Here is a 22,749-nt window from a genome sequence, read left to right as displayed (position 1 = left end):
GGACTACAGCAGCATTAAATCTCTTGCAAAGTAAGTTTCTTACCATGTTAAAGACTAAAATGTATTATAACAGCTGCTTTCATGAACTACAGTCCACAACATCTGATTAAGAAGTCCAGAAAGGCTTATGCTACCATGAATTTGATACTCCAAATGCCACAAGACTATAACTTTGTTAAAGGAACCTACTATAACTATTCTAAGCACATAACAAGCCAGTTGTCAAATACTTTTTAAGTATCATTTTTCTTAACAAATTATCCAAAGCCCATTACATGCTTATTCACTGAAACTTAAATCTTGACCAATTCACCACATGATAATCATTCAGATGCAAACTAGCCTGGCATGCACCTGTCACTGCCACAAAAACATCTGCCACCAATTCACCTGAATTATTTCAGAATTAAATTTTGATTCCAGATGTGCTGCTCTCTCAGCCTCAATATTTTCTTCCAACTTCTTCACTCTCACTGCAGCTACCTACAGGGGAAAAAAGAAGTTATACTGATTTAAAGACACAGACACCTTGAAAATCTTTCTTTAAAAGTATCTTTCTCCAGTGGTACTACTTGCATAGGTTAACATAATGCACTTTATTTGGGACTGGTCTTGAAGACTGATGTCTCACCTAGTTCAGAATTCTGCTACCCAATTCCTAATGGGCACAGAGAGCATACTAAGCCCTTTGCTGAACTGCACACACTTCCAGTTAAGTCCTCAGCCCTATTCATGTTGCTGGTCATGAACTTCAAAGTCATCAAGGGCCCAGGGCTACCATACCAACAGATCATATTCTCCCATACGAAGCTCCAGATTTTGTGCATTACAATCACAAGATCCTTAGTGCCCCATGGATGGCCTTTTTAATGTTGGTATATCTATGGAAAACAAGGTACAATTTCATACTTATTATGGAATATCCTACTTGGAGACGACAATTAGCTTACTTCCTTATTCCGTTTAGAGTGATGGGGCATTGGCTCAGTGCTAGAGCACCTGCTCTGCATGCAGAAGGTTCCAGGTTCAATCTCTTGACATCTCAGGTAGGGCTGGAAAGTCTGAGACCTTCCAGAAATCACTGCCTGAAACTCTGGAGAGCCAGGGTTTCTACAGTCAATGTAGAAAATACTGTGCTAGATGGTACAATTCAGGAGAAGGCAGCTTCATTAGTTTTAGGTTGCAAAATTAAAATACAAAAAAGGCCCATTTACTTAGATCTTACATTATGAAGCTCTCCAGATGCACTACTGCAATGCTTTCTCTCTTGCTGCTGACTTGGAAATCCATCAGTGTTATTTTGTGTATATTTTGTTATAAAGCATTAGGGTCTAAACAAACGACCTTGAGTACTGCTGAATAAAGGCAAAGTTAAAAACCAATATCCTAATTAAGAGTATTACAATGCTAGCCTATTCACATCAGTTCAGAATTAAGCGCCATTAAATTCAACTGGGCTTACTTTCAGAGAAGTGTGTTTAGGATTATAACCCTATAGCAGTGTTTCTCAAACTGGGGGTCAGGACCCACTAGGTGGGTCGCGAGCCAATTTCAGGTAAGTCTCCACTCATTTCAATATTTTATTTTTAATATATCAGACTTAATGCTATCAAGATATGTATCTACATTCGGGGAAACTTTACAGATCTGTACTTTTAATAGGCTACTATGTATATGTTTTTTAACAATGATAGTAAGTGGAATTTATCCCTGGGTAAGTGTGGGTAGGATTGCAGCCTAGGATTGTTAAAACGTTTTCTGTTGATGATGTCACTTCCGGTGGGTCCTGACAGATTTCCATTCTAAAAAGTGGGTCCCGGTGCTAAAAGCTTGAGAACCACTGCCCTACAGCACAATCCTATACATGTTTACTCAGAAATCCCACTGTATGCAAGGGACACTCAGTTAAGTATGTACAGGATTGCAGCTTTAATCACTTTACTATGAATCTATATGTCCACCTTGTACAACTTGAACTGTCATTCCTGATTTTTGTTTTAACTGGCATGGTTAGGGACTCTTAATTTATGATTCCTCTGCAGCTTCTAAAAAAGGCACATAAGTCATTCTAACACCAAGAACATTCATAATGGCCAAGCTTTTCCCCTATAAAAACATTTTAGGTGTATCACTTATTACAAACTAACCCAACCAGCAACAGAGGTTGTCATAGAAGACCCCACTGGCACAGGCAAGGTTTCTGGGATGTCACAGCAAGTAAACAAGGCCTCTAGGCATGTCATCCAGGACCACCAACATAGTATCAGGCCTGCTGGCTTAAGTATACAATACAAAATTTGTTTATCTAAGAGACCTGACAGCATGCAATAACATCAATACAAAAATGTCCTGGAAGGCAGCAGAGATACATTTGTGGACCGCCCATACTGCTGAAAGAGGCTGAACAATCAATAGACCATCTTAGAGACCACAAGCCTAGCTAACTGTGAATGGGTAGACCTTGGGAGTTGCAATGAAACAAAAGAACAAATTTTACAAACTAAACTCAGTTTCTAATAAATCTCTCATCCTACTTCCTATTCATTTAAAAAAATGTCTGTCATCCAGTTTAGGGGCACCTTTTTATTTACATTTTACATTTGTCTTTCCACTGTTTATGTATGGATTTGCAGACCAAATAGTGGCAAGCGCATTCCAAATACATTCATGGGACCGCATTAATCCCTGGTCTTACACCAATAACTATAATGCTATACTAACAATAACCTGATCCTACATGGAAATTTTAAGGCTAAAAAGGGTCAAAATATAGAAACTTCCACCCAGGCTGCGGTTGATACAGGAACCATAATCTCAATTATGATCAAAAGGACAATATTTAAAGATGGTTTATTTTATTACTTACACATGTATTAAGTACTCCTAGCATCAGAGTCATTGATATTTGCCAAAATTTTATTTTAAATCATTCTTTGGCTGCAGGCCAGAGAGAGCTTGCCATGCTGAAAAACCAAGGCAACTTATTGGCAACTAATTTAAATCATTTTAACAGGACTAATGCCCCCCCCCCCCGCTAGTGCAGCTGTGCCAAAAAGGTGCTCACTGTATCCAGCAAGAGGGAAGAGGGCAGATTAGGAGGCTTCAGAGGAGAAAGAAGTTAAATCTCCTTACCTCTCCACAAGCCTCCTGCTCCACAAAAGGTCTCCTTGGACCTGCATCAGCTCTTTAGATGGTACACGGAGAGAAAGGGAGGATTTCTAAAAGGGAGGATAGTATCGGCAGATGCCATTGCTGGAGCTTCTATTCTATTGTTCAGCAACATGCACACTGACAGTGCTGCATTATATACAATAATTGACGCATGATCCTTCAAGCATGTTCCTGCATAGAAGCAGTATCAAGAAGCATCCCCGCAAACCACCAGGAAGGAAAATGTAAAAAACAGCCTTTGATGCAGCAGAAAGCCTGTTGGTGCTTTGTTTGGTAGCAAGCATGGTTGTAGCACACTCTCTTCTAGCGAGTGAAGAAATTAACAAAGACATTTGTTTCAACATTTTATTGGAAATCCTGTTTTATATTGCATATGATTTTATTGTTGGCAAGGTTATTTTGCATGAAAACTACAGTAGAAAGCTCTTAAATAAAATATAAAAAGTATTGCAGTTGATGCCACTCGGGAGGGTAATTGCATTCAATGTCCTGCTTGTGGGCTTCTGACTGCCCCTATCAGAATGACTATGCCAGACTATGGATTAGAAAGGACTTCAGTCTGACCCAGCAGGGCTTTTTTCTCTCTCCTCTTGAAATAGCCAGCTAGTGACATTTCCTCCAAACAGCCACCAGAGGGCACTGAAGGATCACCACAAACCTTCCTAACAGGAGGTTTGTGGGAGCTCTTTAAATATATCCTGAACTGCTACATTAAAATGATTTTTTAAATGTTTGAAAAGACACTGCAGCAATCATTTGTACTGCTCATTAAAGCATGGCTCATTTTTGCTTCAATTACTTCATCATCATTCAAATCCATAAAGCTGTTTAAGTAATCAGGGATGCTCTCCAGCAATATTTCTTGGCCATGACATGTGCACTGATTTTCTCTTTTCTTCAAACAGTCCACACCAAAGAAGATGTTTTTAAAAAGGAAAATGATGTGCAACTCTCCCATTCATCTTACTACACCATCTCAATCACAGACCTTGCAGGCTCTTCTTGGGGACAAGCAGTAAGGTGGCCAAGTTTGAGGATGACACTAAACTTTTCCAGATGGTGAAGTACAGAAGGAATTGTGAAAAGCCCCAGAAGGATCTCTATAAACTAGGGGAATGGGCAGCCAAATGGCAGGTACAGTTCAACTTAAGTGTTAAATAATGTACATTGGGACAAAAAGCCAAAACTTCCCATATACACTGATGGGTTCTGAGCTTCTATGACAGATCAAGAGAGAGACCTTAGGTTGCTAGCAGATAGCTCAATGAAAGTGTCGACCCACTTTCGTGGTGGCAGTAAAGAAGACCATTTCCATGCTTGGGATAATTTTTAAAAGGACTGAAAATTAAAAGGCCAATACTTTCATGTCATTGTACAAATTAGTGGTAAGGCCACATCTGGAGTACTGTGCTCAGTCCTGCTTGCCACATTTCAAAAAGGACATAGTGGAACTGGAAAGATGCAGAAGACAGCAACCAAAATGAAAGCTACAGTGTTTGGGGTTCTTTAGTCTAGTAAAGAGGTGCCTGAATTGGGACATGATTGCGGCAGACAAAATTACGCATGGGATGCACAGGGGAAGTTCTTTTCTCTCACACACAGCATCAGAATCAAGGGATGTCCACTGAAATTGAATGGTGGTAGAGTTAAAACAGATGAAAGAAAATATTTATTTACTAAGTGAGCAATCTGTGGAACTCCTTGCCACAGGATGTGGTGATGGCCCCTGCCCTAGATGCCTTTAAAAAGGGATTGGACATATTTCTGGAGGGAAAGTCCATCACGGGTTACAAGCCATGAGGACTACGTGCAACCTCTGGGTTCTAGGGGTAGCCTCTCTCTCAATGTGGGATGCAAGGCAATGGCAAAAGGATATGGGCATCTTGTTGTCTTGAGTGTTCACTGAAGCATGAGCCACTGCGAGATACAGGAAGCTGGACTAGATGGGCCCTTGGCCTGATCCAGCAGGGATCTTCTTATGTTCTTAAGAACCCAGCAGAAAAAACCAAAATAAAACTATGAAGATTGTACCAAACAAGAGCAAGATAGAAAAATTTAAAGGGGTAAAAATGGCTGAAAGAGGTACACATCTATAAGGCACTGGCCAAAACTCACTTCTACATGGATGAGGTGCTACACAAAATAGCATCATATCTGTAAACCTTGAAGCCCACAGTTTGATCATAGACTGTGGAACACTTCAATATACCTATCTCCTGAAAGACTGGAATGGGGCCATTTCATGAGACCATGCCAAACCACAAGGACTGCTGTTTACTGTGTCATGTGGAAGAAACATTTCTTTGCAGCTACCATGGCATTAACACATTTGAACAGGAGTCCATCTATGGAATTGTAGCCCGCCACCCACCAATACCATTGCAAATGCCAATGCCAACACCACTGGGGGGAGAGCCTCATAAGCCTGCTCAGGCCTGCGAGGACCCACCCATGCCACACAAGAAGATGCTGCCCAGTCGCAGGAGGGGCCAGAATAGGATGTTGAACTGGCAGGGAGACAAAGAAACAAAAAAGAGGCTAAGGTGGAAAGAGGATTGTTCCATGGGGAGCAGGATTGAATGAAGGGGCCCAAGGTCAAAAAGGAGGGAGAAGAAAGTCAGAGACAGAGAGAAGCCAAGGAACAGGCCAACACCCTTGAGAGCCCACAGAAGGCTAAGGGCAGCCAGAACAAGCTCCAGTGTCAGCTCTAGAACGGGGTGGAGGAATGGAGAGAAGGGCTGGACATCCAAAATGAGATTGCCTGAGCCCTGAATGACTGAGGGAGCAATGAAACAGGACAACAATTAGGGGAGCAAGCCGCCATCTAGCAATTCCCCACAATAGGGAAGCGTCCTCTATCAGAGTGAAGGAGCTGGAGGGGGTAAGTGAGACACATTCCCTAAGACACAACAGGTGGACTCCATAATAAAAGTATCACATTTGCATTGAATCTTAATGCCTTGGCTCTTTGTTGATGAGGTTTCGAAGTCACTTTGATGTTGAGCTGCCCACTTGGGGTGGAGGAGCCCTTTGTGACACTTGGAAACAACTGCATGTTTGCATCAGACTTTACAGTGTTACAAAGGTGTATTACTCTTACACCTATGAAAATTACTGTTCAACAGACCTGGGATACTGATCTCACTCATAGGCAGAAGCCTGTGAGAGACAAAAGAATTAGAACCCATACATCCACCCATCCATCCATCCCGGTGTTCCCAGCCATGCCGACTTGAAGATGGCAAATGGTATATAAGAATGTACAAAAAAACATGTACAGCGACTACCAGAAAAGATTTGCAGGAAACCTCCTCTGATCCTCAGTAGCATTGGCATTAACAAATACTTTGCAGTAGGTACGCACAGGTACACAATGCAGGAGGTTAGGCACATACATTACAACCCAGTGTACAACTACTAAAAGACACAAAAGTTATTGGCATTTGTCTACAGGGTTATTGCCACTAACCTGAGGGTTGGGGCAAGAAAAACTGACTGAAAAGCTCTTACTTATCCTGATGCATTATCACCTATGATTGCTGATGCAAATGGCCATTGTACTTCTCTCATGGATTTAGCATCACATAAGAAGCCCCCACATTCCATGATCATTTGGTCCCTTCACTCACAGGTCCAGACCCACCCTTGAAGACTCTAGCAGGAAACCATTGTTCCTGCCTCATCACTTCAGTTCATCAACTTAGCATAACTAGGGAAGGATGCTTTACTTACTATTACTGCTGTTGCAAATCTTCAACTTATTTTTACATAATAATTACCACTGATTGGAACTCTTCCAGCCCTTTGACTCCCACCTTGTACAAGTTTTATTTTCTTTTTCTCTGTCCTCACAGGGGTGTATATATCTGCCAACAGAGGATGACACCTCACGGACTGTAGTTCACAAACGTTTATGTTGAAACAAATGGATTCATCTTTTAAGATGCCACAAGACACTGTTGCTTTAGAAAGATGAAGTGGTTCACGTTTTTTGCAACAAAACTGCCAGCAAAATTAACATGGAATGTGGGTGACTCTTCTTATGTGATACTAAATCCATGAGAAAAGTACAATGACCATTTGCATCAGCAATCATAGGTGATAATGCATCCTTTATCATCGTCACTGAGCTGCATGAAATCCTCTGTCTCTGCTGGAGAGAAGGTGGAGTACCTCAAGACATGAGGGATGCAAACATCATCACGCTGTACAAGAACAAAGGTGACAGGGGTGACTGCAACAACTACCGCGGCATCTCTCTCCTTAGCGTTGTAGGAAAGCTGTTTGCCCGAGTTGTACTAAAGAGGCTCCAGGTACTTGCAGAGAGCGTCTATCCAGAATCGCAGTGTGGATTCCGAGCCAACAGGTCCACCACTGATATGGTATTCTCCCTTAGACAACTGCAGGAGAAATGCAGGGAACAACGACAGCCACTCTTTATAGCCTTCATAGATCTCACAAAGGCTTTCGACCTGGTCAGCAGAGACGGCCTCTTCAAGATTCTCCCCAAGATTGGATGTCCACCCAGGCTCCTCAGCATCATCAGATCTTTCCACAAGGACATGAAGGGCACTGTTGTCTTCGATGGCTCCACATCAGACCCTTTTGACATCCGAAGCGGAGTGAAGCAGGGCTGTGTTCTTGCACCAACCTTGTTTGGGATTTTCTTCGCTGTCCTGCTGAAGCAGGCCTTTGGAACTGCAACAGAAGGCATCTATCTCCGGACCAGATCAGACGGAAAGCTCTTCAACCTCTCCAGACTGAGAGCAAAATCCAAAGTCCAGCTGAAATGTCTGCGTGACTTCCTCTTTGCCGACGATGCAGCTGTCACTACCCACTCTGCCAAAGATCTCCAGCAGCTCATGGATCGTTTTAGCAAGGCCTGCCAAGATTTTGGACTGACAATCAGCCTGAAGAAAACACAGGTCATGGTTCAGGATGTGGACTCACCTCCCTGCATTACAATCTCTGAGCATGAACTGGAGGTTGTCCATGACTTTGTGTACCTTGGCTCAACGATCTCCGACACTCATTCTCTCGATACCGAGCTAAACAAGCGCATCGGTAAAGCAGCTACCACGTTTTCCAGACTCACAAAGAGAGTCTGGTCCAACAAGAAGCTGACAGAACATACCAAGATCCAGGTCTACAGAGCTTGCGTCCTGAGTACACTTCTGTACTGCAGCGAGTCATGGACTCTTCGCTCACAACAGGAGAGGAAACTGAGCGCTTTCCACATGCGCTGCCTCCGACGCATCCTCGGCATCACCTGGCAGGACAAAGTTCCAAACAACACAGTCCTGGAACGTGCTGGAATCCCTAGCATGTATTCACTGCTGAAACAGAGACGCCTGCGTTGGCTTGGTCATGTCGTGAGAATGGATGATGGCCGGATCCCAAAGGATCTCCTCTATGGAGAACTCGTGCAAGGAAAGCGCCCTACAGGTAGACCACAGCTGCGATACAAGGACATCTGCAAGAGGGATCTGAAGGCCTTAGGGATGGACCTCAACAAGTGGGAAACCCTGGCCTCTGAGCAGCCCGCTTGGAGGCAGGCTGTGCAGCATGGCCTTTCCCAGTTTGAAGAGACACTTTGCCAACAGTCTGAGGCTAAGAGGCAAAGAAGGAAGGCCCATAGCCAGGGAGACAGACCAGGGACAGACTGCACTTGCTCCCGGTGTGGAAGGGATTGTCACTCCCGGATTGGCCTTTTCAGCCACACTAGACGCTGTGCCAGAACCACCTTTCAGAGCGCGATACCATAGTCTTTCGAGACTGAAGGTTGCCAATACAAAAAAATGCATCCTTTAAGTGGTCCTCAGAATAAGTAAGAGCTTTTAAGTTTTCAGTCAGTTTTTCTTGTCCCTGGTCCTCAGGTTTGTGGCAATCAAACCTGGTACACAATGAATATGCTCGCAGCTGACAGATGACAACAACATAGGGGAAGAGGAAAGAGATGAAACTTACATCCAGGTCTTTTTTGAGCCGAGCCTCTCGTTCTGCACTAAATTCAAGTTCATTGGCCTGACGCCTCAGCATATCGGAGCAGCTACTATGTTCAGCTTCCAGATCTTGCAGTTTCATATGAATCGTCTGTACTGCACTGTCGCTTTCCTGATGAAGCAAAATACTAATATTACTACAGTTTCAACCACAAGCATTAAGATCAAGAGATGACAACCTCTAAAGGCAAGAAAAAAATGGCTTTCAGGTCTCTCAAACAAGTCTGGACTGACAGTTCAGAGTGACAGCAGGAAGTGTCCCATCTCCAAAGTTCCATGTTAATTGTTTCTTAGACAGCAACCCTAAAACTTGCATGAAAATATGTTCCACTGAACCAATAAGGGCTCTAGTTAAATGCGCAGAGCACATCACAGAAGCGTTGCAGCTCAATGGCAGAGCACTTGCTTTACTTGCAGATAGTCCCAAACACCTTTCCCTGAGTGGAAGCCCCGAGAAGCCAAGACCAATGCAGCTGGGAGCTTGGTGTCCCCAGAAATCTGCCCATGACATGTGATGTCATCACATGTGTTTCTGAAAATGGAACTGAGCCACCAAACAGCAACCTAAGGTGTCCACACAGCAGCACAAACCCCTTAGAGAGGATACTGGACTCGGGTTCAAACCCCTAGCATCTCCAGGTAGGGCTGGGAAAGACCCCTGCCTGAATACCTGGAGAGCCATTGCCAGTCAATGTAGGTAAAGCCTGATTTGTAGAACAAATCAATATTCTGACTCAGTAAAAGGCAATTTTCTACGTTCATATATACACATCACAAGGTCAAAGCCTAAGTTAAAAAAAGCACACTGCAATGCTTTGCAAGTTAAAATTAAATGTTCTGGTTCTGGCTTTGTTTTTCATAAATTATTAGTAGCTTTGTGATCAACATCACTGGCACATCACTTATACAAAATAGCCCTGAAGAAAGAATACACACAATAGGAATATCTAACCCAAAGAGACCTCCATGAGGGGAATTAAAAAACTATGCAAATTACCACCACCTTAAAACAAGATGTATGGCATATAACAGAAGCTGTAGAAGTTCCACTGGAAAATTAAAAGCCAAATGCTTGAGACTATAGATTTTCTCCAAAATCTTTTCAGATCTGCAACTTCTTACTGCAACACATTAGAACTGATTTAGAAAATGGGATACTCTGAACTGATGATTAGCTTGACTGTGCGCTCGGTAAGCATCTTTCCCAAGCCAGTTAAAACAGCCTCCGCAGGGCATGTATTTACTGCTGTTGCTTAACTGCCCAATACAATGCTTTCTCCGTCATTAATTTCTAAACATGTTGTTCTTGTTTTAGCACAGATGCATATAGCTCTTCTGTGAGAGGAAAAAAAAAAGAAATATAATTATCTCTTTTGCCTGAAAAGAATTCTGCTGCATTTGGAGTGGAAGGTATTGAAAGCCACACAAACTGTTACCAATGTGTACCTACCACTGACAGTCCCTGCAACACTGCTTAGCAAGATCATACTCTCAGGCTCAGGGCAGCTAACAGGAAAGGATACGGTGGGGTCAGTGCCCCAAAAGTCAAACAATTAAAAGAATACAAAGACAGTGTTCATAGGATCATAGAGTTGGAAGGGACCTAATAGGGCATCTAGCCCAATCCCCTGCCTGTAGTAGGAAATTCTCCTAGAGCATCTCCAACAGGTGCTTGTTGAGCCTCTGCTTGAAGATCACCAGTGAGGGAGAGTCTACCACTTCCCTCAGCAATCTGTTCCACCGCCGAACTGCCCTTACCATCAGGAATTTTTTCCTGATATCTGATCAGAATCTCCTCACTTGCAGTTTGTACCTGTTTGATCTAGTTCTACTATCAGGGGAACAAATTTGTCCCTTCTTCCACATGACAGCCCTTCAGGTATTTGAAGAGAGCTATCATATCCCCTCTCGGACTGCTGGAGTATCACTACTATCCACTGGATTCACTGATGAAGCCAGAGCAGGCCCATCCACCTGGCCAACTGAAGTGGTGACCTCAGGCAGCCAACTGGACGCAGACTGGTCCACCTCTGTACACCCACGTGACACTGCCGCTGCTGCTCCCCAAATTGGAAAAAAGAGGAGGAGAACCAAGTGGATGAGGAAGTGCGGTGGGACAGACTAAGGCAATTTGGTCCACCCCTTTCCACTATACTTCCTCTCCCACTCTGTTCCCCTGTTGCTTTCCCAATATGAGATGCAGACTGTTGCATGTAGGTAAGACAGGGAGCGGCGTTTGGCATGCCACCTCAAGTACCAAGAAGCCTGGGACCAACCCTGGGTGCAGGTAGCCTGACCCTAGCTCACTTTGTATAAACAATGGAAAGTGGTTTTAAGAAATATTCCTGCAAAAACTTTGAATCTTAGACTGATTAATTGAACAAAAAGTATTTTCAGGACTAGACACCAAAACACCTTCTTAGTAAAGAGCTAATTAAAGAATCTAAATACTAGTATTGTAATGCGGTGAATGTGACACTTATGCACTTATTGTCTTGTCTATGATTTTTCAAGGTCAACAGCCCAATCCTAAGGTGCTTATACACCACTAGAATGAGCATTCCAGTGGTGTAAATCCTTTTACGGCAGTCACAAGCATGACAGTGACAGTGCATGAAGCCTGGCCCCCATCGCAAGCAACAAGTGGCCAGATCCACACAACAAAGGACAGTAGATAGCTGCTGAAACAGGTAAGCCCGCACATGGGTCAGAACAGAGGCAGTGGCAATGGCACCCGCTGAATCCTAACTCCCTTCCTAGGCCTGATCCACCTTCCCAGGTCAACACGGACTTATGCCAGCTATAGAGCTGGAGTAGGGAGCAGGTTCAAGTTGACGCAAGCGGTTGCAGGGGCTTACCCTGAAGCAAACATAAGAGGGTCGCTCAGAAAGTAATGCACCACATTTTTTTTCTCAGCCTACAGTAATAGTACGAATGCGAAACTTTAGATATACATTATTTGAATTTTCAGGAGTGCGCACACAAATTTTTGGTTTCTTCAGACAGATAGCGTAGCTGCAGCAGTGTTTCAAAATGGCATTTGTAAGTGATGTACGTTACAAGCTGTGTGTTGTCATTGAATTTCTCACTGCGGAGAAAGAAACTGTTGGCAACATTCACAAACGTTTGTGTACAGTTTATGGAGAATCTGCAGTCGACAGAAGTACGGTTCGTCACTGGGCACAGAGGGTGAGGCCATTAGAAGGCGGTTCGGCAGAGCTCCAAGATTTGCAGCGTTCGGGGCAGCCATCCACGGCTGTCACACCTGACAAGACGCAGCTTGCTGATGTGCTCATTCACGAGGACCGACGCATAACAACTAGGCAGTTGGCGCTGAAGCTGTCAATCAGCAAAGGAAGTGTGGATGCAATCATCCGTGCTCTTGATTACTCAAAAGTGTGTGCACGATGGGTTCTGCGCTGTCTTACGGTGGACCACAAATCTCTCAGAAAAAACATTTCTTCTGAGTTGCTGAAACGTTTTGAAGATGAGGGGGAAGCGTTCTTGTCCAGGATTGTGCAGGTAATGAAACCTGGGTTCACCATTTTGACCCGAAACAAAACGACAGTCGATGGAATGGCGTCATCCTCAATCTCCACAGAAGAAAAAATTCAAAGCAACTGCTTCTGCCGGTGAGGTCATGATCACTGCGTTTTGGGACTGTGAGGGCGTCATACTCATTGATGTGATGCCAAGAGGCAGCACCATTAATTCTGAAGCTTATGTGAAGACATTAACCAAACTCAAGAAGCGCTTCCAGCGACTTCGGCGCCATAACAACCCAGGTGAATGTTTGATTCAACATGATAACGCTCGGCCTCACACAAGTTTGTTGTGTTACTCCATCCACCCTACAGCCCTGACCTAGCTCCCTCAGACTTCCACTTGTTTGGGCCATTAAAGGATGCCATTCGCCGAAGACATTTTGAGGATGACGAAGAGGTGATTTGCACAGTGCAGAAATGGCTTCGTGACCAGAACAAGGAGTGGTACCGACAGGGCATACATGCCCTTGTGTCTCGCTGGAGGAAGGCCATAGAACTGGACGGAGATTACATGGAAAAATAGGGAGTGTAGAAGAAACATCATTCTTTCTTGTGTGTAAGTTTCATTGTGTTCAATAAATAATTGTTGAAGAAAAAAAATGTGGTGCATTACTTTCTGGGCGACCCTCGTATAAAGATCCCCTTACACTGAGGAGGCCGCCAGATGCTGAAACTCCCCCACAAGATACAGAGGAAGTCATATTAACACTGCCTCATCACTGCAGAGAGAGTTAGGATTAGGTCATTAAGCAAGGTATGAACCAAACATGGAAAATCATTGCTGAACACATAATTATGCAAATACATCACCTACGTTCAGATAATACTAGTATTAGAGGGGAAAAGAAAGATCATGATAACAAGCTAATGATCAATTAATAGCACTGGGTTTGCCCACTTTAATGTTCAGTAAAGGAAGAAATTAGACCTCTTCACTGTCCATGACAACTAGCCCTGGGTCAAAGCTGACTGAGAGCTATAAGGCTGCTTGAATCATCTGGAATGCAGCTGTATGTGAAGCATCTTTATACCTTTTATATGGCTACTAATTGCACAGTCAATCTTTGTCCAATCATAACAATCTATGTGGACTAATTAACCACTGCTTTGAATAGGTGAACAGCAAAACAGCTCATTTTCATTGTTAAACAGGGAATGCTGAAATTGTGCTAAATCAATACACTCAATCGCTCTTCAAATCTATTCCTTACTGTAGGAGGCACTTCAAGAGATACATGCATCAATATAACATTTGCTAACATGTGTAAGTGTTGAACAGCTGATGATAAATAGCATTTCAATCCATCACCAATATCAGCTTATTTATATCATGCTTTGCAAGCTGAGTATCAGAAACATAAACAAAGCTGCCATTTTCCAAGGGTGGGGAAGTATTTCAGCTGTCCTCAAGCCACCCACATACCATCTGTGCTTAGAAAAGCTGCCACAAAAGAAACAAGCCATTTTCATTAAGACTAGGATAACTTTCAGGCTTCACCTTTAAGCTACTGTCCTTTGCTTCTCATCTACCCCAAAAATCAAAGAACAGCAAACAGCTTCTCAATCACATCCAGCCTCTCTATTTCATGCATTGGAAAATGGTTGGAATGAGATGATAGACGGGGCTATCAGGTTTGCAATCCTAAATACACTTGCCTGGGAGTAAGCAATACACTTGCCTGGGAGTAAGTGTACCTTACCTCTGAGTAAATACTCTTAGGAGGGCACTGCCAGTCTCCTAAAAAAAATTTTAACAGGGGTGTGCAGGTACAAGTTTACTTGTAGATACTCACCTATAGTAAGTGAAATTTTAGCCAAGTAATCAAGCTTAAATTCTCACTTCGCCTTATCTCCAGGTCAATCAGAGGGCAAAGCCTTTAACTCTGAAAAGTTTTGTTTCTCAAGGGCAGACAGGCACCAAGTTTCTCAAGCAGCAGGCAGGCACAGCTCCTTAGAAGCAATTTGTTAACCTTTTCTTCTCCTTCCTTCTGCTGCAGCCTGGTTCTGCTTTGCAAATGCTTGCAAAGCAGTTCTGTTTTTCAAAACACCAGGATGGGAATCCTCCTTTCCATCTGAAGCAGGCTACAATTCAATGCACCCTTACTTAAGAATAACACCCATGGAAAGCAGTGGGTCTACTTCTGAGTAAGAAGGGTTGCAAATATATGCAGCTGCATCTCTCTGCTGTGAATTGAATTGCACACTCCCAGTTATGTGTTATGGGTTGTATGTTGTACGTAGAGCTTCTGGCTTAACACACCAGACACATTAAAGGTGAATTTGATTCATGGATCTCCTGCAGTAGTTCCCACCCTTTTTCACTTGCATATCACTTGGCAGCCCATTTCCATAAATTGTACCCTTCATATTAGCAATATGTTTGTAATTAATACAAGCCCTCATCTCCTCTCTATGAAAGCCCAGAATTCATGTATTTATCATAGTGCTTTCTCTTTTTATCTTTTTGAGGAACAGAAGACTCTGCCTTTGCACTATTTTGTACCAGAAGTGTGCTGAGAAATTCTGGGTGATTGATCACTTTCCATATTATGTTTCAACTTTTTTACTGTGCTGGTTTTCAATCACTGGTGCATACATGAATTGATGACCAAAAACTAGCTATTGGTGGGGCTTTCACAGTCAACTAGCTACCTCCCTTCTTGCCTTGCTGGTCCTTGCAAGGCATTCCTGTCTTGCAAGGCATTCTGGAGCATGACCTGCCTTTTTCCACCATTATTCCATTCTTTTTCAAGTACTCCTAAAGATCCTGTTGAGTGTCCCTGGGAGTACATGAATACCAGGTTGGGAATCACTGTTTTACTGGTATGTAGTTTACAGTGCACTTACTCTGATAGTGTTTACAAAAAGGTGATGAAGACCAGAATTTAAAAAGAATAAAAATGTATCTTATGATCTTTTACTATGTTTTTAATAAATTAGAGACTACAGTTCTTAGGTAACAATTAGTGGTGGGTTATTTTTCAGGATCTGGCCTCAAGTAAAATCAGTCAAAACTATAGTCAGACACCCCCCTAAGTTTAACCCCCGACTTATCCAAGAGTCATAGAAAATTCCATGACTGTTGGCTCAAAACCTGCCCTCGAATTGTCTGTGGGATCGCCATAAGAGGGTGTCTGCAGTATGCCATGGTGTGTGCTGCCCAGGGATAGCTAGGGGAAATTATGGATGACATCTATTTCAAGGCACCAGTCTACATTTCAAATAAGAAGTATATCTCAGTACCTGACAGTGGTAGAAGACAGGAAAGAATATAATTATTTATCCTAGAAATTGATCATTTTAAAAAACAAAATTGATCTTCATACACTATAAGTAGTTGGAGGCTGAGGAAAAATACCTCTCTCTCTCGCTCTCTAAACATCAGTACAAAATTTATTGTGTTATGACAAATGAAGTCTGCAACAAGAGTGAACTACCATGGAACATGTTTAACCAACATATAGAAGCACACATCTGCATTAAGATTAAACACACTGATTTCTGTAGAAATGCTACCAAATCTACAAAAGATACCACTAACTGAAAAGATTTCACATAGCTGTTCTTTCCTCAGGCGAGTAAGTTTTATTTTAATAACCTTCTGGTGAACTCTGTATAAAAGGAGGAGATGGAAGATCTCCAATGCATTGAAGCTAAACATAAATTTAACACATCTGTATTTTCAGACCTTTCACACACCCAGGTCCACATGGGTCTCACAGTAAAGGAGATAAAATACAATTGGGTAAACAGGCCCTTACGGTTAAGCAAGAGCTTAACCATCAACTTCTCTCCAACTAGCATCAGAAACAGGACATAAATCCAATGATTTAGACAGGGGGTTCACAGGAGACTCAACTTGTTAAAGCAGCTTTCTGTTCAGAAAAAGAACAAGATTATAGTAAGTCTTCAGATAGCTTACTCCTTACAAGACCATCACAAGGGACACATAACAGAAACAGTATTAAAGCTTCAAGCATTCAAACTGTGCTCCTAGAACAAAAGTCACTGGGCATGACTGGGCGGGTATTATCCTCTTCCAGACAAAAAAGGCAAGGAGGGGGAGAAACATGGAATTATTCAAAGCATTATGCAGTAAATGACTTGATGCTGCAAGTACAACTTTATACTTGGGCCAACTTTGCAAGTCAGTTCCTACAAACTGACAAAAAACATCTTAGGACTGCAGGTTTTTGAAATATATATCAGAATTTATTTCCGAAGTTTAAAATGCAGAAGCCATGGGAAATGACTGAGATCAAAGTACTCAATGTTTTCACAGGGGTACATGCCTTTGGATTTACAGAAGTGTCTATGCAGTGTGTGTCCTTGTCTTTTGTAATCAGGATAGTAGCAATCTGACTTGGGACCTTCACAATTATGGCACTGTGTTTTTGGAATTCCCACCTGGTTTGACTGCCTCCAAGGCTTTTTTTTTAAGCTGATGAAAATGTTTGCATTTAGAAAGGCCGAAGGCTTACTTGTGGAATCCTAAGACTTGCTCTTGCCACACTGTTATTGTTTAGCCTGGTTTTAAAATCTCATGTAGTATTCCAATTATGAAACACAAGGGAAGAGACCCTTAATTAAATCCACAACGCCATGTCCTAAATTCCTCCCATCCAATTTTGATTATGCAAATCATTGCCTCCTGTAACCTTCTAAAAGTAGTACCTGGTGGGGCTCAAAAAGGTGGGCCCCTTGTCCCTGTAACAGTGGTGTAGCTAGCGAGGGGTGGGGGCGGTCCACCCCAGGTACCAGCCTTGGGGGGGACACCACAAATGATCCAACATTGCTAACATCGCAGAGGTTATGAATAACCCCATCATGTTATATACCGTTAGATGTGGAATTTCCAGCTGAATGCAATGCAAAAAACCCAAGTGAAATATTTCCTATCAAAAATTATGGCCAAAAAACAGGAAACCAAAAACACGTGGAGTACTATGGAAAGTGAAACAGAGCCATATTGCGCATTTACTTGTGAGTAGGCAAACTTGCCTTAGTCCGGGGTGTCAAACATAAGGCCTGGGGGACGCATGCGGCCCACAGAAGCTTTTTATCCGGCCCTCAGCTGCTGAGCAGTGCTGAGGTGTTACTGCTATAAGGGCAGCCCATGTGAAAATTGGGCTCTCCCATAACTTGAAATATGATCAAGATTTGTGTATTTTCTTTTCTGTCATTTGCAGCTAATGTGTTCTTAAGTGTTTATTTTTGGTTTTGACCTGATTAATGACATCATTTCCTGCCTAATGACATTACTTCCTGCCCTCAGTAGGCACCACGAATGCTGTTCGGCCCTTGGTATGAAGTAAGTTTGACACCCCTGCGTTAGTCCGTCGGAAAGGGCAGGCTGAGAGGAATCTAATGACACCAGAATGGTTCCTATCCACTGAAAGCAGCCCCCCAAAAAACAGCCAAGAAGGAAGTCCCTCCTTCCAAGCAGATGAATGTATTGAGCCCTATGAAAAGTGGAAGTAAGCCACACGGTCGTGTTCACTCACAAGTAAGCAAATGTGCCTTGGTTGCTGGTCAAGTCAGGCAAAGGGCAATGCAAGGATAGCTGCATGGTCCCAATCTGATGAAAGTGAGGCTCAAAAAAATGCTCCAGAAGGCAGCCGCCCCCCCCCCCCCCAAGAATAAAACAGAGGCTTCCACTGGTAAGGTCCATTTTATTTTTTTTTAGACTTGTAAAGCCAGGTGGGTCCTGATAGTGCTATGCTAAAATATAAGAACTTACACTGAACTGGGCACTGGGGAGGGCTGAAAATCTCATTGATATTTTTGTGGGGGGGGGGTGTTATTGCAGGCAGGCTACAGAGAAAATTCACTTGGTGAAACAGGGCTAGCTTACCCTTATTTATTTGTTTTTCTTTAATTTAATTATAATTATTTTATTTTGCTTGATGATGTCACTTCTAGCCACGATATCACTTCCGGGGGTTCTGGACAGATTGTCATTCTAAAAAGTAGGTCCCAGTGTTAAAAGTTTGAGAACCTCTGCTGTAACTCAAAACACGCCAATGAGACATCCGGGGGGGGGGGTGACACCCTAGTGACCAAAATTCTGGAAGTTGTGGCTTTTAGGAATACCACCATCATGTCATATACCATTTGATGCAGAATTTCATCCATTGCTTGTAGGGGAATATTCACTGCATTTATTTTCTGGCCATTATTATTATTCATGTCATGACTATTACTATCTCTCAGTCTCACCTATCACACAGGGTTGTTGCGAGGGCAAAATACAGGTAAGAACCATGTACACCACCCTGAGCTGCTTAGAGGAAGGAATATAATATAATATTTATATTAATAAATATTTATTAATGGGGTGACAAAAAATTTATGGAACCCGGGTGTCAAATGACTGCTACGCACTGTAATTCAAACACTGATGACATCCTGTGAATTTATGTTCTGGTTATTTTAATTATTTTACACTGTAAGCAAGAGATGGACAATGTCAGTACACAGGCCAGACCTGCACCACAGGAGCCTCCAATCTAACCCTCCACCTGCTGTCCAGAAAACTTCTAATCTGATCCTCCATCCAGAAACCACAGCTTCTCACTCTTCCCAGATGTACGCTGTGTTGTCCCATCTGCCCCCACCACCACACAGACAACAAGCAATGACAAGAACAACCCACCCTCCTGCTTATTGTTTGAACTGACAGTGATAGACATTAGGATATTGGAGAGGGTCCACCAAATTATCTTCTACCTCTAAAACTTTCTCTGTGGCACTCATATGCAAAAATCATGGCAGGTGCTGTTGCGACACTAGTACATTTGAACCCAATATGAAACACTTATGAAAGCATCACATGGACAATGAGAACATGGTGGAAAGTATCTGATCTCTGGAGTCAGATCAAAGTACAGTACAATTGTCAAGGTACAGTATAAGCAGTTGTGAACTGCAGGAGGGTGTGAAATCTGTTCCAGTAAAGCAGACAGCAGAATGAAAGCTGGCTTCAGAAAATCCAGAATCACACTACTGTTTCACATCGAGGGCAGGAGGTCTGGTCTAAAGGGTAGAGCCTCCATTTGCCTGAAGATTAACATCCACAAGGTCGGCAGTTCGAGGCCACCGGCACCGTGCGACCTTGAAGCAGCTGGCAAGCTGCAGCTGAGCTGTTCCATCTGCTCGGAGCGTGGGAGGCCAGAATGTTAAACCAGATCGGAGTGTAACACCTTGAATGTAGTGGTTCTTGAAAGAAAGAACCTTCTTTCAATTTGTAAAAATCCCTGCGTGGATTTAATAAGCCTGCCTATGTAAACCGCCTTGAATAAAGTCTTGAATAAAGACCAAGAAAGGCGGTATGTAAATACTGTATATTATTATCTTGCTCACTCTCCAGAAAGTTACTTTTACGTGCCCTGCAGCTTGTGTGCCTTAGGCTGAAATCCTAACCACACTTTCCTGAGAGTAAGCCCCACTGAACAAAATAGTACTTACTTCTGAGTAGACCTGGTTAGGATTGTGCCCTTAGTGACACTTTTGACCAGCTTGGTACAGCATTCCCAATGAGATACTGTAAAATGGCTTTTTAAAACTGCCAGTGGCTTTCATTGGACAAATAAGTCAAAAGCCTTACTGTGAAATAATGGAGCTAACAATGCAGTATTCTGAACTGTGACCTGAATCTTTTACTATATATAATCCACCACCTGGATTAGTTTTAGCATGCAAAAAGAATTTACTTTATTTATGTGTGTAAATAAGATAAATCGTAACTTTTTAAGGCAAAGTGGTGATGGCTGCAGCAGTCCACTCCAGTGCAGTAAAGCCACCACAGGGTGTGGGCGATAGGCAGAGTTTTGTATTGTTGTTTTTTAAAAAACCAAGTAAGGGAGAAGAGTCAATCACAATATTTTATGGTGACATTCAACACATTTTTAAAGTGCATGAAAATTGTAACACATTCAAATATTGGGCTTTTATTTTATTATAAACAGAAATTCAACTTTCTTTAAAGATACTGTTAAATTTTTCACAGTCCTATCCAGTTGGATTTAAAGATTTATTTCTGTGACTTCAATGGAAATCATTCAGGGTCTAGGCTGTTGAAATAAATTTGAAAGTGCAATGCTTGGTTGTTAGCCACAAGATGATGCTATTGCATTTACAGGTAGACCACAGCTGCGATACAAGGACATCTGCAAGAGGGATCTGAAGGCCTTAGGGATGGACCTCAACAAGTGGGAAACCCTGGCCTCTGAGCGGCCCGCTTGGAGGCAGGCTGTGCAGCATGGCCTTTCCCAGTTTGAAGAGACACTTTGCCAACAGTCTGAGGCTAAGAGGCAAAGAAGGAAGGCCCATAGCCAGGAAGACAGACCAGGGACAGACTGCACTTGCTCCCGGTGTGGAAGGGATTGTCACTCCCGGATTGGCCTTTTCAGCCACACTAGACGCTGTGCCAGAACCACCTTTCAGAGCACGATACCATAGTCTTTCGAGACTGAAGGTTGCCAATACAAAAGACTTTGCACTCCTCCTTGAGTTAGAAAGCACCTGGCAGACAAACACCCCAAAGGAGGCGCAGGCTGCAACACCTGTTAGAAAACAGGGCAAAATATTTAAATTCCTCTTTTACAGTTCATACTGTACTTTTTACCATAACAACTTTCAGCAGACCTATTCTATATTTTTACAGAAAATGACTACTTTCAGGCAGCCACTGTCTCTCAGCCTACCCTACCACATAGGGCTGTTATGAGAATTAAAAGCCTCATCCTGTCCAACTTTCCAGAGCTGATGCAATGCACACCACAGTGGCATGGCTGCATCCTGCGGTGTGGGGGCAGTCAAAGAGGTCTCTTCAAGATAAGGGAACGCTTATTCCCTTACCTCAGGGCTGTATTGCAGTTGCATCAATGCTAGAAAGTTGGAAAGGATTGAACCCTAACAGAAGGAACCATACATGCCACCCTGAGCTCCTTGCAGGAAACGAGGCAAAATAATATTAAGAAGTTCTTCAACATGTTCTTGCAGATCTCTTGACTAAGGTATGCAACTTGTCCCTCAAAACGGCCACGGTGCCAGAAGATTGGAGGATAGCAAATGTCACACCTATCTTTAAAAAGGGAAAGAGGGGGGACCCGGGAAACTATAGGCCGGTCAGCCTAACATCTATACCGGGTAAGATGGTGGAATGCCTCATCAAAGATAGGATCTCAAAACACATAGACGAACAGGCCTTGCTGAGGGAGAGTCAGCATGGCTTCTGTAAGGGTAAGTCTTGCCTCACAAACCTTATAGAATTCTTTGAAAAGGTCAACAGGCATGTGGATGCGGGAGAACCCGTGGACATTATATATCTGGACATTCAGAAGGCGTTTGACACGGTCCCTCACCAAAGGCTACTGAAAAAACTCCACAGTCAGGGAATTAGAGGACAGGTCCTCTTGTGGACTGAGAACTGGTTGGAGGCCAGGAAGCAGAGAGTGGGTGTCAATGGGCAATTTTCACAATGGAGAGAGGTGAAAAGTGGTGTGCCCCAAGGATCTGTCCTGGGACCGGTGCTTTTCAACCTCTTCATAAATGACCTGGAGACAGGGTTGAGCAGTGAGGTGGCTAAGTTTGCAGACGACACCAAACTTTTCCGAGTGGTAAAGACCAGAAGTGATTGTGAGGAGCTCCAGAAGGATCTCTCCAGACTGGCAGAATGGGCAGCAAAATGGCAGATGCGCTTCAATGTCAGTAAGTGTAAAGTCATGCACATTGGGGCAAAAAAAATCAAAACTTTAGATATAGGCTGATGGGTTCTGAGCTGTCTGTGACAGATCAGGAGAGAGATCTTGGGGTGGTGGTGGACAGGTCGATGAAAGTGTCAACCCAATGTGCGGCGGCAGTGAAGAAGGCCAATTCTATGCTTGGGATCATTAGGAAGGGTATTGAGAACAAAACGGCTAGTATTATAATGCCGTTGTACAAATCTATGGTAAGGCCACACCTGGAGTATTGTGTCCCGTTCTGGTCGCCACATCTCAAAAAAGACATAGTGGAAATGGAAAAGGTGC

The 22,749-nt window shown here is 43.0% G+C and overlaps 1 protein-coding gene across 1 annotated transcript in view; it reads right to left on the bottom strand.

The window, feature by feature from the left end:
• CCDC171 (coiled-coil domain containing 171) overlaps window positions 1–22,749 on the bottom strand; it is a 121,171-nt gene that overhangs the window by 85,137 nt on the left and 13,285 nt on the right. Inside the window, exons 4-5 of the mRNA XM_066612584.1 lie at window positions 9,139–9,285; window positions 391–483 (exon numbers count right to left, since the gene is read on the bottom strand). Coding sequence (XP_066468681.1) covers window positions 391–483; window positions 9,139–9,285 — 240 coding nt within the window. The remainder of the gene's footprint in view (window positions 1–390; window positions 484–9,138; window positions 9,286–22,749) is intronic.

The sequence above is a fragment of the Tiliqua scincoides genome, chromosome 2 (genome assembly GCF_035046505.1).
Source record: "Tiliqua scincoides isolate rTilSci1 chromosome 2, rTilSci1.hap2, whole genome shotgun sequence".
Classification (NCBI taxonomy): Eukaryota; Metazoa; Chordata; class Lepidosauria; order Squamata; family Scincidae; genus Tiliqua; species Tiliqua scincoides.
The sequence above is the reverse complement of the archived record's forward strand: the minus strand, read 5'-3'. Positions and strand labels throughout refer to the sequence as shown.